General features: G+C 36.3%; 1 protein-coding gene across 2 annotated transcripts in view; it reads left to right on the top strand.

Moving 5' to 3' along the window:
• The window catches only part of OLFM3 (olfactomedin 3), a 69400-nt gene that overhangs the window by 42318 nt on the left and 9374 nt on the right, over window positions 1–17708 (top strand). Inside the window, exons 1-4 of one of the 2 annotated variants that reach the window (XM_075157063.1) lie at window positions 3952–4112; window positions 8813–8959; window positions 10850–11005; window positions 14904–15123. In XM_075157063.1, coding sequence (XP_075013164.1) covers window positions 3984–4112; window positions 8813–8959; window positions 10850–11005; window positions 14904–15123 — 652 coding nt within the window. In that variant the 5' untranslated portion in view covers window positions 3952–3983. Of the gene's footprint in view, window positions 1–3951; window positions 4113–8812; window positions 8960–10849; window positions 11006–14903; window positions 15124–17708 lie in introns of those variants that run through there. The other variant, XM_075157064.1, reaches the window with a different exon arrangement.

The raw sequence follows: 17708 nt of genomic DNA, 5'->3' as shown, positions 1-17708 counted from the left end.
TTCCTGTGTAAGCTACATTACTGTCAGTCCCTGGGCTAGGGCTGCATTAGCAGACCGACCTGCATATACCTCTACGACCTGCCATCATCCCTGCAATGCAGTGCAAATAAGCTTTAAAGCCCTTGTGCAGTTATAGGGGATCTAACTTCAGCACCATGGGGAATCCAGATACCAACTATATGGTAATTTTAAGTTATATAACCAGCCAAGAGGATTATCTCCTGCTACGCTCTTTAAAGATGTATCTAGCAGCAATACCGTGAGTCACACGTCAGCAGGTTTTCTCTTTAGCAGGTAAACTAGTTGGAAGAAAATAAAGTTCTAAACTATGTTAATGAATACTCTATTACAAGAATCAAGCAGCATGTCATCTGTTAGGAATAATCATAATAACCAAATAAGCAGCGTTCTTTGCGGAAATTGACAATACACCAGATTAAGGATAATCAGCAGTAATTATTCATCTAGACTTCAGAAAAGCCTTTTATTGTCTTTTCAATGTACTTTGTTCAAGGTTAAAACAGTCAGGAGGGGACAGATTATGTTCTTTTGTGGAACAGAAAACGTTTAAGAGAAGAAAACCAAAAATATTAACAGCTGCAGCTCAATGTGGTAAAAAAAAAAAATCATGACTATAAGGAAATGTGTTGGAACTGGGGGAATTAATGTGCTTATTAAACTTCTGAAAGAAGACAGGAACAAAAAAGGTGATGAAACTGGTAAATGACAATCTTGTTTGTGTTAGGTCTAGAGAGGATGCTGAGGTACTTCAGAAAAACCCAATAAAACTAGAAAATTATGCAACACTGCCAAATGTTACCTAATCCATATTGGAAGTAGTCAATGGAGCTACTCGGGAAATTGATAAATTGCCAATTAAGTGCAACAGTTCAGCAAAAAGCCTGACTCTTGATGTCATTCTGGATGGTTCAATATGCACATCTGTTCAGTGGACAACTTTAAGCCTATCTCCACAGAAACATGAACTCTGTTTCAAAGACTCAAACACCTCCGCTTGCTATGCCCTTCATCATGCCGAGGTAATGCCTAACTGACCTCTCAGCCTCAAGACACCATGTCTTGCCACAGGGTCTCTGTCTTCAGAGAAATATACGTAACGGCCACCATCACACAATCCAAGCTATTATAAAATTTATCTTCTAAAATACAGAAAATATGCTGTGTAAAACAGCTGCCATTACAGATCTGTGAAACGCAGGAGTGCTGCTGAAGCTCTGTATCCAGCAACACATCCCTGTACCACCACAAGCCCATACCGGCCTGAAATGTGGCACATACAGCCATCTTCGCACTCTGGTTTTCACAGTAAGGAAACCCCAATGCCTGGCTGGAGCCAATGTACTGCAGCAGTTGCTTACTCCAGACAAGCAGGAGGCCAAGGCCCTAGAACACACCCCAGAGGGTAAGCACAGACACCACTACAAAAGCTGATTTATGAAACCTAATACTGCTATTGACTCTTTCGGAGTAGGGTCACCACCAGCTCTCAAAAGGTATCAACAGTGTTATGAGATTTAACAAAACTGAGTTGTTTCATGGGATTGATTACAATACTTGCAGTATCCAAATGCATTGGTAAAGGGTTTTTTCTATTAAGTAGCTGAAAAGCAATTCTGGTTGTTGGAAGTAGATGAAGGTTATAATTTTCAAAGAAAGGTTTTCAATGGGAAGTTGCAGATTTGGATTGAACACCAACATTTCTCAAATTTGCAATCTAATCATAACTTCTAGTAAGTCTGTTTTTCACACAAGACATAATTAAACTGTGGAACTCCATGCCAGCGGATGTGGTGCCTCCTAAAAATACAGATGAGTTAAAAAGTTACTTGAGAAATTCATGGAAGAAAGCATGAAAGACTGTTGAACACAAAGTTAAAACCTCTGACCCAGTAAGTGCCACAGTTTTCTGGAAGGTTATACCAAGAAAAGTATTACTATATGTTTGTTCTCTTCTTACACTCCTCTCTTAAGCACCCACTGCTGGCCATTGCTAGAGAAAGGAGCTAAATGGATCAAGGAGACTGATCCAGTGCAACATTTTTTTACTGGGATACTTTTTGTGCAACTGGGTAAAAAAATTGTGTTTTCTTATTCAGACATCAGCGTCATCAACTATCAGTTCATATTTTGAAAGCGACCCAAGTTCTCTGGAGAAAACGGCCCTTGTGTGTTATTTTGTCCCAGGAGTTTTGATACCAATTAGACAAAGTATGTGAAATAAGTCAAAGTACCTACAAATAAGTGTGTGCATTCAACATGCTACAGGTAAATAAAACTACAATATGTTTAGTATTTAATTGATTATCATTTTCATATTTAGGTCTTTCACTGCAATGTCTATATACACAGGGAAACTAGCAAAAAGCTTATTCTTCTGTGCAGAATCTGTATATAAGCAAACTCATATTCTTTCACTATTTTCAACTGCATCTGTTCAGTGAATTAGGTTTTTTGAGTATTTGAAATATTTCACAGCTCACCTTACTGTGTAACTCCTAGAAAATTTCATATTTGGATGCACAGAATTTCTCTCTACATTCTATTGCTGGAAGACTCCTTATAAGATTATCTAATAGTTCTCAATGTGTTTTTCAATTTCTTTTTAAAAAATTAATTTTCCATGTGTCTTCATTAAACTGCAGAGATTATTAAAATAATTCTGAATGAATGTTGGAAGAGAAGTCTAGCCTGAATTTGGTGTATGAGCTCTGAGAATCTGAAAAACAGTTTGCAGGATTTTAGTAACTTTAATAAATGCATTCATGATCACACACTCCTATAAAAATGGATCCCTTCAGTTTCACTACAGATTTCCTTCATACAAACTACCAAAATTCCTTACGAAAAATATATTTTGTTGGAAGCAAATTCAGAAACAAAGTCTGTAACTGCTTCTGGGAAAAATACAGCAGTCTATCTCTCTGCAAACTTTTAAGCAAGTTCTCTCTAAAATAATTGCTGTTAGAAATCCTTGCTCAGCATTTCTTCTTTTTAAAATAATTCTAAAAAAGTAAAACTACCCCAACGGCACAATGATTTCTACCCTCTTTTTTTCTGGTGTTCTTTTTTTTCCCCCCACACTTGCTAAATTTATGAAAAAGATAAATTGCTACTGAACCTGGAGATCATTCTACAGCACTAGAGAACAGTAGATTTAACAGCAGATTAGAGCCAAAAGAAGCCTCAAAATGCTACATGAGCAACCCACAGTTTGTCTTCTGTTCCCATCCAAAGGGCAATGAAGATATACAGAGTCTGCCAGCCCTGGATGTAATGCAATAACTCTGGGTATAAGAACTTGTAAACTAACAAGAACACTGAGAAATGTGAATCTTTACTGCTTCAATGTTGTTTTATGAACAACAAATATCTTAATAACAAGCTGTGCAAATTATAAAGTCACTGATGTTTGTAATTTATGTGAGATCAACAAATCAAGGAAGGTTCAGAAAGGTTTCTGGTGTTTTCATGGGCAGGCTGACAGTTCTCCCTCTTCCCCATCCACTTGGACAAGTATAGCATCACATTTAGAAATAGACCTGAGCATATTTCTACCAAAGCAGTGATGGGGAGCAGGGGGTTATTTGTGTTTGGGCTTTTGCATTTCAGACAGGAACACATACCACTCTGCAAGGACTGAACTAATTAAGTGCTAATTGAGTCTCTAGCACCTATAAAGAGGTAATTCACTGATGCCATTTCCCACTAGAAACTGCAACGATTATTAGCATAGAAAGGTCTGCTTATTTAGTGGTCAGCATAAGATAGTCCTAAGTATTTTTTAGTAAGAGCAGAAGGACAGCAGACAAATAAGGATATGAGTGTTTTAAATGGATGATTAAATCTGGGCAGCTTGATCTCCTTTCATGCTGTGGATGTTGTGTGCTGCAGTCACGCCTCTCACTGCCAGCCTGCACTGGGATGATAATCAGTCACTATGAAAACTCATTAGCTCCACAGCAATGAGTCCTCCACTGCTGAAGCTTGGTGCTGTTCTTAGTACCATGGCAATTATCTCTAACTGGATGTCCCAAACTCTCCCATCTCTGGTAGGATTAAATACCACCAGAATAACCACTTCAGATACTCTAGTAAGTAGCTCTGATGTGTTGCGAGCCATCTTAATGCTGAAATAGTATTTAAGTGCCAGCAAAAGCTTTAGTTTGTTGCCTCTTTGTAAATCTCTTTTTAAGCTACTAATCTTCCTATCATCCCTTAATGCATGCTTCTCTTTGGGCATCATAAAACTGCACATTAGTGAGCATGTTGTGGTCTTACTATGAAAGGAAAGATTTTTAAATCGCATCCTTAAATATTTAAGAACAAATGCCTTCATCTTGAGCATGAAATGCTAAAAATAGTACAGCAATGTCATTTCATTTGTCTAGACTTTTTTTCCTATGTTTACTGCTCCAGAAAAATGTATTGCATTATTAAGAAAAAAATATCTGGCAGTAGTTTTCTTTTTGTCTGAATAATGTTATATATTAGCTATTCACTACAATATGCAAGGGGTCTGATTCTTTCCTATTTTTCTTTATGGGAGTACAGTTAAGCAAATAAATAGCTGTTAGAAACAAAATAAAATTGGTACTAGGAGGTTGGGTACCAGAATTTTAGAAAGGCTGATATGGGAATAATACAAATGACACAAATATTACTTTGTATGGTTGATGGTCATATACAGCAGCCTCTGTTAATGAAGACCTACAGAAAAGCTATGATTAACTACTCATGAGAAGCCTAAATATTAAAGTAATACTTTAATTGGACAAGAGGGAACACTATACTGGTATTCATAAACTAAACTAGAACACCATTTTCCTAAATGTTTAGTAAAACACTCTGTGTATCTTTTTGTGTAACTGCAATCAGATGTTTACATAATAGTATGTTATGTAAAATGTAAATTTAGCTATTTGGTACGGTAGTTCACTATGCTCAGAACTTAGTTTTTTTAGTTGTAACTAAAAATTATGCATTTACTAATCAATATTTAATGAATTGAATATATGCATGCAGGAAAAACATTACTGCAAGAAAATCACTGCACTTAGACTTTAAATATTACTACTTTAAAATTAATTAAATGATGTCGTAAGAAAGAATTCTGTTGTGTTGTAGAGCAGCAAGAAGGTGAGAAGACAAGGAAGAGCTCTATTTTATTTTCCTTAGATGTAACTTGTGCTTATTGAACTATAGTATATATTGCTAGTTCTTGTGGCAACATGATATTACAAGTAATAAAGTTCCCTATCACATTTTAATCTAAGTTTAAAGTTGCAACTGAGTAACTAAGAGATGCACACTAGTTATTATAACACACACACATGTATCTATTTATACACACAACACATATATGTGTTTATATGTATTAACATGTTCAGATTCCAAGTAGTGTAAACTGTCATGCTTCCCTTGGCTACAACAGAGCACTGCTGATATAAATGCCTTCTAAACATTATTTCATTAACGCTCTCTGCACTCATTGAGTTGGAGTTATATGCACATTTTGTGTTTCAAGAGGGGTAAGCAGGAGCACCTGTAGAGTTGGGGAAACAATCACAAAAACCTGATTATCTGAGCTTGGCAAAATCTGCCAAGTAAAATAGGAACTTCAGTCACATGGGGATCTTTTTGCATAAAACCAAGCACCCCAAATCTGCTATCTTTTTCTAAACTTTAGATGTGGGCTGAGAGACTTTATGCCCCCGGTGCTCAGTAATACTGAGGTCATCACTGACTGGTTTTTAACTGCCATGAAGAGTTATCCACTGACAGCTTGTCCAGTGAACAGCGCAGCACATGCACTTCTCCAGAAGGTTCTCTCCTAGCACATACAAAGCTCATAAATTGTGTATATTGTACCAGGAAAAAAAGAACAAAAATTCCCAATTTCCTCCTTTCAGCTGGAAGAATTGTACAAGGAGGTGGGGATGGGGAAAGGGCCTCCTCTTTTCAGCTCTGTTACAGTCCCAGGATTGAAATTGCAAGACAAACTGAAAAATACTGTTTATATTTAAGCAACCATATTAAGTATACGTACTTCCATTTGCCCTGTCACTAGTATCAATGAAGGTAAGTATAACAATTTTATCAGAATATATAAAAGTGCAAGTGAAAAAATAAATCTTTTGGAGGTAAGTGAAGTGAGTCTGTAGCACAGCACCCTGCCGAGACAATGATTAATATTGGGCTTTGTAGGGACTCCTCTGTTTTCCCCAGATTTTCAAGAACTAGCATAATTTATTATCGTTGCTGTTCTCCACTTGTTATTTCTTTTCTTGTTTATTTACTAAGGCCTGTCAGCAGTAAGCCTGCATTTGAAGAGTAGATTCAGTAGTTTCTGTAAGAGTTTGATGCCTTCTAGCTCCTTCCCTGCACAGCACAGCAGTTTCTGCTTGAGGTAGGGATTAAACATCAAACTGAAAAAAATAACAGTGGAAAAGAAAAAAGCAAAGTGCACCGACGCACACGTGCTTGGTTTTCTCTGTAATCACTCATATTACCCATCCTAATTAATGAAGGAACCCTAATGGTCCAAATACAGGGAACCACAGAATGCCGCAAAGAACTGTAGCCTAAATTGTAGGAGTACTGAGCGTTTATTTATGCACAGGCAGCCAATAACACCGTGCACTCGTATTGAGCCTGACAGTCTCTGTGAGAAATATTTTCCCAAATAGCAGTTACTTTTAAAATCAAGCCACATGTTAGACACAGTAAGAATATATCTGCCAAGTTAATCGATAAAGTTTTTTTTTTTCCCCTTAGATAAAGTCAAGAGAGACACTCATGACATCATTAGAATATACAAGTACCTTTGATAACACAGCCTGGAGTATAATGGCTTTACTATACACTGTGTACGATCCTGGTATCTCATCCATTCTCCACTGTAGAAAACTTACTTGAATGCAGTAAAACCAGTTGCTACCAATCTAAATGTAGCACGTATAAGGCTCAAATATTTATTTATAAGTTTATTTTTCATAAACTCATATTAAGTATTTCTGTCCTAAAGGAATTATAGGTTCCTGAACTTCAATAAAAATTCAGTTTCCTTGCTCTTGCATAACAACACTCTCTGGACATAAGTTCTACAGAGAATCATGGAAACTACTGGAGTGAATAGAGCTTACACTTTGCAAAGGTTACCAGCCTTGATAGGCTTTAGTTGTTCAAGCTTGCAATTTTAATAGCTGCTCAAAACCGATTTAAATTGTCTCTGCAGATGTAATTTTGTTTAGTTTTTATTGTTCTCCATGTCTTAAACTAGATTCCCTTTGCCCTAAAAATTAAGGTGAAGAGAACACCATAGAGGCAGTAAAATTTAGCACTGAACTCTGGGTATGCCTCTCTAGCAAACCCTAAGGCAAGTTCAGCTGCCCTCTTTTTATAGTCATCTACATTATGACACTTTGTTTTTCATTGCAAAACAAGGGAACAATACAATTTTGATTTTTCAATTAACTCTGCAGTAGAAGAGGTCACTGCTATCTTCAATGACTTCTTCAGAAGAGTGATTGTTGTGAAAAGTCTGTGCTCTTTTCTAACCTCAGTCCGCAGAGATATTGCACCTCTTCTGAGGTGAGGAACTCTGCAACTTATTCTGCACTAAGCTGCCAGTAAAGCATCAATATCAAAGCTTGCCAGTTTAAATAATCACTGTCTGTGCTGACACTGAGTACAATTTTATAATGTAACTAGTAATTGATTCCAACTGTGTCCAGACCAAAATTACTTCAATGGCATCCATTAGCATCTGTACTATGAAATTCAGAGGTCAATACTATATTATGAGAAAAGAATAATGCATAATATTAACTTTAAATTAGATTAAAAAGAAAATAAAATAATTACTTCTTGTGTCCATTAGTTTTAATTCCATCACCTGAATCTTTTCAATCATCTAATTATATTGCTTTCTCTCATTCTTATGCTGTGTATTTCTATACATCCCATTAAATAGACAGATACCTACTCTCACAAGGTATCACACAAACTTTAAATGCAGTGCAATGTTAGCCTGCTCTGCAAGCAAATGTGATTTTTTTGTTTTTCTTTCTCAGTGGTGGTCATTGCTGTGAAAAATAACAGGTTACGAATTTCCAGAATTATTCTGTCCCAGTGAAGGATGTGCAATGTCTTAATTGCACTGTGCCATGCTTGCCATGGCCCCCATTCACCTAAACTAACTAGACACTTTTCAGTACTACCCTGCAGCAAGTCTCTCTTCCCTTTGGTGCATGTGCAGTAGAAGTCAATGGAGAACAGTTTTCTCTGTGCTGCATCTTTAAGAACAAACCTAACCCACGTCCTGAACCGCTTCTGAGCCATTTCCCAATGGGTGAGTCACATATATTGTGCTCTCTCTTTGGGGTTTTATATTTGTTCTTTTCTGTCTTTGTTGTTTCCATTAGTCGAAAGTAAAAGTCACTCAGGCTGAAAGGACATGTTTGTTCTCTGCTGATGAAAAACTGTAACATCCCTTTGCAAAGAATTAAATCAACTAGCTTGTGCTGAATCACAAGCAGAAAACCATTCTCATCCACCCTGGAAATAATGTGTGCTGGACACTTCTAGAGAGCTATTAGAAAGGTGTGAGATATGACAAAACTGTGTGAAACCACCAATCTAATTAGTTAAGAGCGTAATAAGTGTTGACTAGAAGAAACCTTATTGCAAACATATACTGCAAAAATCAACAAAAATATTCTGAGGTAGTGGTTTTTCAAACAACAAAAAAATCAGTTGAGTTCCCTTTATTTTTATTATTCTGTTGTTACAGACTCAGATTAGCCCCAAGGAAGGGTGGCAAGTTTATAGTTCAGCCCAGGATCCTGATGGCCGTTGCATTTGCACTGTTGTTGCACCTGAACAAAACCTATGCTCAAGAGATGCCAAAAGCAGGCAACTCAGACAACTGCTAGAGAAGGTAAGTCTTCCCAACAAATTCCTCCTTTTGATGACTAAACTTCCCATGGAAATCTACTCCTTTCCATCTAAGTTTAATAATGGAGTACTGAAGAGTTACCTAATAAAAATATTTCTTCGGGGTATATCCCGAAGCATATATTGTATTTTAGCATACATTTTTTAGCATTTTTAGCAGTATTTTTCTAGCTATAGAAATATCACTCCAGTGTTAATATAGTGGCAGATCCCTGCAGATTTTCCATCCCTAAGCCTCTATGAACTTCAGCAGGGACTTAGTTTCAGGTTGTGACAGAGCCCATAGCGTGAGATGCAGGGAGAGGACATTGACGAACGAGCACACAGAGGAGGAGCTACCTCCTCTCATGTTGTCTGTTTACTTAACAGAGGAAGACTTCAGTCCCCAGAGTCTTTGGTCTAGCATATTTCCCAAACACCAAAAAATTAATGTTAAAAAAAAAAAAACTTACTTTCTCTTGGGGTGGGGGCTTGAAGGGTGTTAAGATCTCAACATAGTTTTTGAGCTGGCACAGGAAAAAAATCTAAATTATCAGTCTCTAAAAGTTATTTTCTTATGATTAGAACTGTGGCAATTATGGGTATGTAAAGTCATATTATCACTTCACTAAGTCCATGCACAGTCATTTAATTAGAGCCTCTACGCGTATGCATCTTCTGCCAAGTGGAAACACTCAAAGTTCTTCCAAGACCTGAAGGACTTTATTTGCCTGCTTTCAACAATTAGAAAGCAAAGAAAAAAGAAAGATTACTTTTTTTTCATTATAAATACTTTCTAAGAACTGCTAATGGCACCAGTGCACTAAGTAATGTATACTATTTTTAAGAGTATTTTAAGAGTATTTCCTGAATCCACACATTCTGTAGGTCACAATATTTTAGTTTCAAACATCAATATCAGTTGAAACATTGCATACTCTCACAAAAAACAGGAATACTGCTGGGTTTGTCTTTTATTAGGAAGGTAGAATATTTTTTTTTTTGCTTCAGCCAAAACTTCAATGGTGCCTGATACATTTATAGCAGTGCCTAATGGTGCCTAATACATTTATATCAGTCTACTTTTTTCATGTTTTGGGAAAACAAAACACTTATTGAAATAGAATAACTGCACTTGCAAAACTGTCATTTTTATGAATGGCAAAAGCATTGCTTTTATAACAGATACTGTTAAAATATATAAAATTTACTATAGATGACAGTTATTCTTGCCTCATTGTGGTAAAAGTGCTCACTATAGCTACAAAGTCACTTGCTCTACAGAAGTTACCTGAATATTCATTACTTCTCATCTGTAAAAAATGGGGTTTTCTATCAATGAGACAATTGCATAAAATTTCTCATTTTATATCTACTTACAAAATCATGATGGGCACACCCCAGCTTATCTCATGAATTCCTATATTGAATTATATAAATGCCTACTAGCAATAAAAATCATGCTCTTCATACTAACCAAAATCTCCAAATCTCAGTCCCGTCCCTCCTGAAGTGCGCGAGAGGAAACACACACTATATAGCACATCCTGAAGAACAGTCAGCATCTACTACAAGTGACAAAGTAGACTCCACTGCCTAACAGCCTTTTGTGAGCCCATTGATAATGGTGCTGAAAGGAATCTCTCTCTCTACCTCAAAGAAGCTAGTCCAAATCATTCATGGCTTCAAGGTCTTGCTCCTAATAGTCCCGTTAGCCCTGTTCCCCAATTTTTGTACTGTCAGCAGTTATGGAATTTAAAACTACTGTGGTATAAATGACTCACAACTAAAACATTGACATAAGCACATTTTATTGCCTGACGTTTAACTACCTAACCAGGAAAAAAAAGTAAAGCAACAAAGAGTGCATTTAGAGAGTGTTCTTCTTTAACAGGTTCAGAATATGTCCCAGTCTATTGAAGTTTTAAATCTACGGACTCAGAGGGATTTCCAGTATGTTTTAAAAATGGAAACACAAATGAAAGGGCTGAAGGCCAAGTTTCGGCAAATTGAAGATGATCGGAAGACATTAATGACAAAGCATTTTCAAGTAGGTTTTATTTTAACACTAACTTTGAAAGCCTGCTGGAAGGATTGCTAAGATCTCAGCTTGAAATTCTCATACAAGAGCAACATTAAAAAGAAAAGCATAATAAATTTTCCTTTATGATGATAATCTTTTGCTCTGTTCAATTTAATTGTAATAGGGAGTAACCATTAATTATTAAGTCATTAGAGAAATGTCACTATAAACAGATTCTTGTTTTTTCGGTATCAATGTGCATGTCATACTGAGAAATTTATATTCATTTAAGCTCCAGTGATAAATGGGGAAATCCAATGGAATTAATAGCAAACAACTAGAGAGTTCTGCACTTTTACTGTTGCCTGACATTTACTGCAGTTGAAGGGGAAAGCCTATAATAAATCAGGTTACTGTAATTTTTATCCAGTACAATTAAGATCTAATTTCATATCTGAAGTTTTGCTATTTTAAATTTGGTATAAGGGAAGAGGGCAATCATTCCCAGTCACATTTGTGTGATTAAAAAAAGACTTCCAAGGAATTTTAATGACAACAAAAACTACAAGCCAATCTTTTTGTGAGGAAGGAGGGTTGCAGAGATTACAAAATAGCATTATGTATTCTGAAAAAGCTATCTAAAGTACTCTTAAGGAAAAAATGTTACAAGAGCATATTTAAGTTTTTAAATATCAAGTCTGATAAATTGATATTTCAAGACTGCAGGACAGCAAGATAGGATCTAGAAAATACATTCCAAGGATTATATTATGTTAACGAAATATATGTTTTTAAAGTGTTTATGAAAGTCCAAAAATGGACTTAATTTTCTAATTGCTGCTAAAGTTAGATACCTAAACAATTACATAGCTAAGGGGTCTAATTTATGTTTCAGAGACACTGAATATCCAATGGGTCTTAATAATATCAGGAATTAAGTACACTAATGATCTGACTACAACTTTATTCTTTATGTTATCATTCTTAGTTTAGATTAGAGTTTAAGCACATACTTTCAGGTAGTAAGGGGTTATTTTCAGATAGTAAGAAACGTCTCCACCTTTTTTCCATTCATCACTCATTGGTACAATAACGACACATTTGTATAATGCCATTATATATTCTGTATTCTCATTATAGTTTTCCTTGGGAACAAAATATCAAAATTTGAATGTCTGATACACGATGTCAAAGGTAGCAGATTTCTACAGTACTCTAACCTTTTAAATATTCGATATTTGTATTGGCCAGTCATTTAACTTCAGTTTGACAGTTTGCCAGGAGTATAAAACAGATTCCCAGCCAATCAAATTATAGAGTAATTTAAAAGGTCAACACAATACAATATGGTGCTGGCATTCTGAAATTTGATCAACTGAAATTCCAGTGCTTTATCTTTCCTGAGACAAAGAAACTCATTTTGGATATAGCATAACCCCTCATATCAGCAGGCATGCAGTGCCAGAATATGTCTACCACCTATGCATGTTGCAATACAAATTAGTTCTTGTACCACTCATCATAGCAACAAGCTAGGAGTGTCAGCAGAAACCAATAAAATTATTTTCTTTATCATGAAAATACCAAAACCATCTTTATGTGGTTTATACTGAAGTGAGATATTCTAATGCTATAGTTCCATGTTGATGAAAACCAAAGAGTACAATCCAGATCACACTTGACCATATGGTCATACTTCAGTCAAATCAGCATTTATGCCATGCAGCAGATACCTGATCACCACAAAAAGTTACAGCAGTTTGCCCAAATGATACCTCATCTGGCATAAAACCTGTCAGGAATAAGTTAGCTTCACTAATCCTCTTAAATATGTTTTATCATCCTGAGTTTTTACAAGCTTTGCATTTTTTTACATCACAGTTTACCCGTGATTTTTGGCAGTTCACTGCCCCACAGAACCGAAGCCCAAGATCATAATTTCAAAATGAAGTAACAAAAACTTTGGCTTCTGGAGCTCTGTTTTCTATGTCACAAAGCCTACTCTCCTTGTCATCAAGGAAAAAAAAAACTGTTCATTTTAACAGGCATAAAGTAGTTATGTTAAGTTAAAGTTGAGTTTTTAATAAAAACAGTCAAATAAAAATAGTTTTAACTGTAGACAAAAAACCTCTCCACTTCTTTCTGTCCATTTCAGTAATTCTGCTGCTATAATGTAATTGGAAGACCCCTTGAGAACAGAAGCAATAGAACACCTAATACTCTCAAATCCATTTATAATGACATATCTGCTTATAATTTAAAATGCAATTTTCTAGCTATTAAGATGACCTTTGTGCAAAATATACTTCCTAACAACACATATAAGTCTTTATTTTGAGTAAAAAATAATTCCAATTGAAAGCAATTGTTAGAACAATATGGATATATTAGCTAGGTTATGAAGAGATACTGCAGAACTTCCAAGCTGTCTTAGAACATGTTCGAGAGGCAAATATTCAGAGGTAAATCTTCAGGTGGCTCAAATGCTGACCCTGCGTATCAGCTTCTTTCACATCTCCTTAGCAAGAACACATTTGTGTTTTTTATTTTGGAAATGCCCTACCCTGTTTATTGCATCCTTTAATACAAGCGATGTAACAAACTGTTCATGCATGTCTTTGCACACCTCAGTGACTACACTAACCTCTAACCACATTTGCTTCTGCACCTCTTTCTTGTGCTTGGGCTTCCATTTAGTTCTCTTCTGCTTTCCCTTTTAACCTGCTGACTCCTCCAGCTAGAGTATGGACTCCAGTCCATTCTTCAGGACTTGATTTTTTTTAAACCCTTTAATAGGCTCTCCCTGTCTGTCCTCATCTGTTCCCAGTCTTTATTACAGCCTAACACTAGTACCTAACAGATCTTTATTTCCATCCTTTGCCTTGTTTTGTCCAGGCTTGGATCTTCTCATGTTTCTCTGGCATTTGTTCATGGAAGTCCTGCTGTTTCCTCAAATGATAAAAAATATGCAAATCTCTATACACAGATGATATATCAGGGACAAACCTGTCTGCATTTCAATAAAGCAAAACCTTTTGACTGTAAAGATTCTTTGAAGTTTTCTACAGAATAATAACCAAACAAAACACAACCTCAAACAATTAGTTTAAATTTAGTAAAGCTCCTATGATTAGTGCATTTAAAATAATAATTAAGAAATGACAGAAGAGCAGCCAATATAGGTTACAAACTGAGACAAATTCTCAAAGTATATGACTCAGCAAAAGTCTGAGAAAGGGGCAACCCGAGATCCCAAGTAGAGCCTTATTTTATTTAATTAATGTTTAAGATTAGGATTGGCAACGCAACAACTGCACATGGCAAAAAAAAAAACGATTTGTGATAGTCCAGAAGAGAGATCAACTGAGGAGGTTCAAAGGCACCTACTGATATAGCAGGATGTCAAACACAAAGTGCAGTTAAGAGGTGTATATCACTGTGGCTGGAACAGAACTAAACAGTGTTCAACAGCCATTGAGAAAAAAATGAATTCAGTATTTCTAAGGAGTGAAATAGAAATTAACAGCTCATCAACTATGACAGCACTGTAAAACAGGTATGGCCTCCTCGAACATCACTGTGTGTTCAGGCCTAATCACCTTCTCTCAGGAAAGATACACTTAGCAGGGATTTACATCCCCTGGATGGAAAGTCAGACCTTCAACAGGTTTGGTTCAGATCACTTGAAGGTAATTGGGTACTTCAGTAGAAAAACTATTCTCTCATACATTTTATCTACTGCTTACTACCATTAAGTCTGAGGTTTCTAAGACTTTCACAATACTCTAAAATAATAGATCTGTAACCAAAATCAATAATCATTTTCAAGTCATTTTAATAATCAGGCATAAATATTACATTAAAGGGAATTAGGGGATTGAACTCCTTTAAACTGCTCTAACGCACATATGATTGCCTTTAACAGGAGTTGAAAGAAAAGATGGATGAGCTCCTGCCACTGATCCCAGTTCTGGAACAATACAAAACTGATGCCAAATTAATCACCCAGTTCAAGGAGGAAATTAGGAATCTGTCTACTGTCCTCACTGGGATTCAGGAAGAAATTGGTGCTTATGACTACGAGGAACTACACCAGCGTGTACTCAGTTTAGAAACCAGACTTCGAGACTGCATGAAAAAGCTCAGTAAGTTAACAATTTCATGGCAAATTTGGTCCCTTGGCTGTATATTTTTAGTTGTCTCTACAGAAAGATGAAGTTTTCTTTTTTCTTGTTTGATGAAAGACTGCATTATAATCTGATCTGTGCTACCCTAATAAAAGTCAAGAGTAACTCCACCTAAGGTCAGTCATATCATTCTAAGTTTGCACCAGTGTATGTTATATAATGACCTGCCCTACTGTATACAGAAGGAATTAAGATGGAAAATTATAACAGACAGCAACTTTAAAATCTAAAAGATTTACAAGTTGGAGAGCTACAAATATTCTTTAAAAAAAGCTCAGACAGGCGTTGCTACTTAGGTCATCTTTGGCATGTCAGTGTGAAAAAAAAATTTAGTGAGAAGTAGACTGGAATCAGTTTCGAGATGTCCACATCATAACCCTGACGTCTTGCTATGACACCTGAGAGGCCCCCTCTGACTATACTGTCTTTAGACCTGTAATATTAGCATTTGGAGAGATGTGCCATTCTACAATTTGCAATACAACGTAATTAAGCATTACACCTAATTTAAGGGAACAAAGCATGATTTTTGTAGGAAGCACAGCAACAATCCATTGTGAGCACTGCACTAGATTTACGTCAGGCAGCCTCCATCTTGGTTACTCACACGCTGACTTTAGTTAGAAGAAGTCAAATGTTCAGCATTTCTGAAAGTCAGCACTAGCTCAGCATCAGCTACCAAAACTAAAAGCCTGAAGTATCGTTATCAAGTGTCAGCCTTAACTTCCATTACCCAAAGAGGGATAATTAGTACCTCCCTGCTTTATAATCACAATGCAAAGTCTGCCCCCACCCCAACTTACCTATGCATTCTGAGACTCCTGAATGGATCACTATTGCAATCTGGATTGCTACAGCCAACAATCCAGCCCCTCTATGAAAAATAAACGCTTTGTAAGCTAACACTGAACATGAATAAACTAGAAATTCTAAGGTTCAGTCCTGTGATCAGTATTCTCAGTTATCAAGTGTGGGATGTTTACTTTTAAATGCTACACATGACATGAAATACGTTATTAACTTGATAAGCAGTGTCTCTATTTTTGTGAGGCAATAGAATGAGAAAAATCCAGGTTAGGTTAGCCTCTTAAATTATTTATTTTCAATTTCTTTATTTTACACTAGAAATAACAGTGATGATGGGCTAAAATACATGAAAGACTTCTTCAAACAGAAATTTCTTATGATCCTATTTTCCCCTCAGTACACACACATAATAGCACATTACTGCATTGACAGGAGGCAGTCAGGAGAAAATGGCTGCATTGCAATCCTGCAGCAAGCAAGAAAATTCATATAAATAGACAGTATTTTCTGACAGTGAGTGTTCCAGTAAGTTTATTAGACACCAAAAGATCATCAACTTATCTTTAATGAGTATCTTGTTTTTCTTTGCTTTTACAGCATATTCTTGTTACATTGATTAGTAAAGTGACTAAAGCATAAGATACATTTTACACATTGGGATGACTAGGTGTATTCACAGGGGGCTCTTCTCAGAAGTTATTTACTATTTCCCTATTTTTCATCCATGTTTCCCTTCCCATCTATCCTGAATTACTGCAACACATTCTATTTCTCTTGATGTGCTAATGCAAAAAAACCTATTAAAATTATGTATATTAACAATAGAGAAAATTTTTGTATGAAATGGATTATTAAGGACATCCATTATTAAAAGGGGTTTGGCCTTCTCAAGCTCTAATACTATTGGCGTTATTCCCTGGTCTTAGATGCTTAAATGACTTTTATGCTCACCTGCTAATGGACTGGCTGTATTTCTGACCTAACCCTGTGTGCCTTTTAAAGTAAAAACAGCTTCAGTTAGGCTTACTGTGAGTAACTCCTCAAAGCTGGTACTGTGTGTTCAGATCAGCAAGCATAAAGGAAGAACAGCTTTCATGCCTACACCTTCTCCCCAGCCACATTCACCATGCTGGAGATGATCCAGCTGTGACTGTACATGCCAATCTGATGGCCAGAAGCCTACGGCAGCAGAAGGCAGACTGGCCCCGATGTGCCAGAGGATCTGGCTTGAGTCTTCACAGATTTTGTTGCATTTTACAATATAATTATCTAACCAGCATGTGTAATAGCTATTTTCCATTCTTCTCCCTAGCAGGTGTTTTTCAGCTATATAATGCATTATTTATATTGTCCTGGCCACTTAAGAGAGATCTTCCATCTGCACTGGCAACACTTTCAACACTCATTAACATACAGCAAGCAGTTGTCTTTCTTACACTGAGGTTTAATGATTACCACAGCAGTTGTGATGACTGAAACTTGCTCCTTCTCTTTGGAATAGGAGAAAATTCAGGCTGAAGCTGGTGAGAAATTTGTCCACAAAACTTTAAAAGGATGCATGCCATTAAACACATAGGAATAGAGTGCATATGATTGCACTCACCACAAATTCACATACACTTATGCACATGTGGGTCCTTTGCTGGCAATCACGTAAGGCATGTGCATTTATAAGGGAATGCAGGTTGCACAGTATGCTTGGGATCCTCCTATTCTTGTCATAATGTGTTTATGAA

Source organism: Calonectris borealis, chromosome 8 (genome assembly GCF_964195595.1).
Source record: "Calonectris borealis chromosome 8, bCalBor7.hap1.2, whole genome shotgun sequence".
Lineage (NCBI taxonomy): Eukaryota > Metazoa > Chordata > Aves > Procellariiformes > Procellariidae > Calonectris > Calonectris borealis.
The sequence above is the reverse complement of the archived record's forward strand: the minus strand, read 5'-3'. Positions and strand labels throughout refer to the sequence as shown.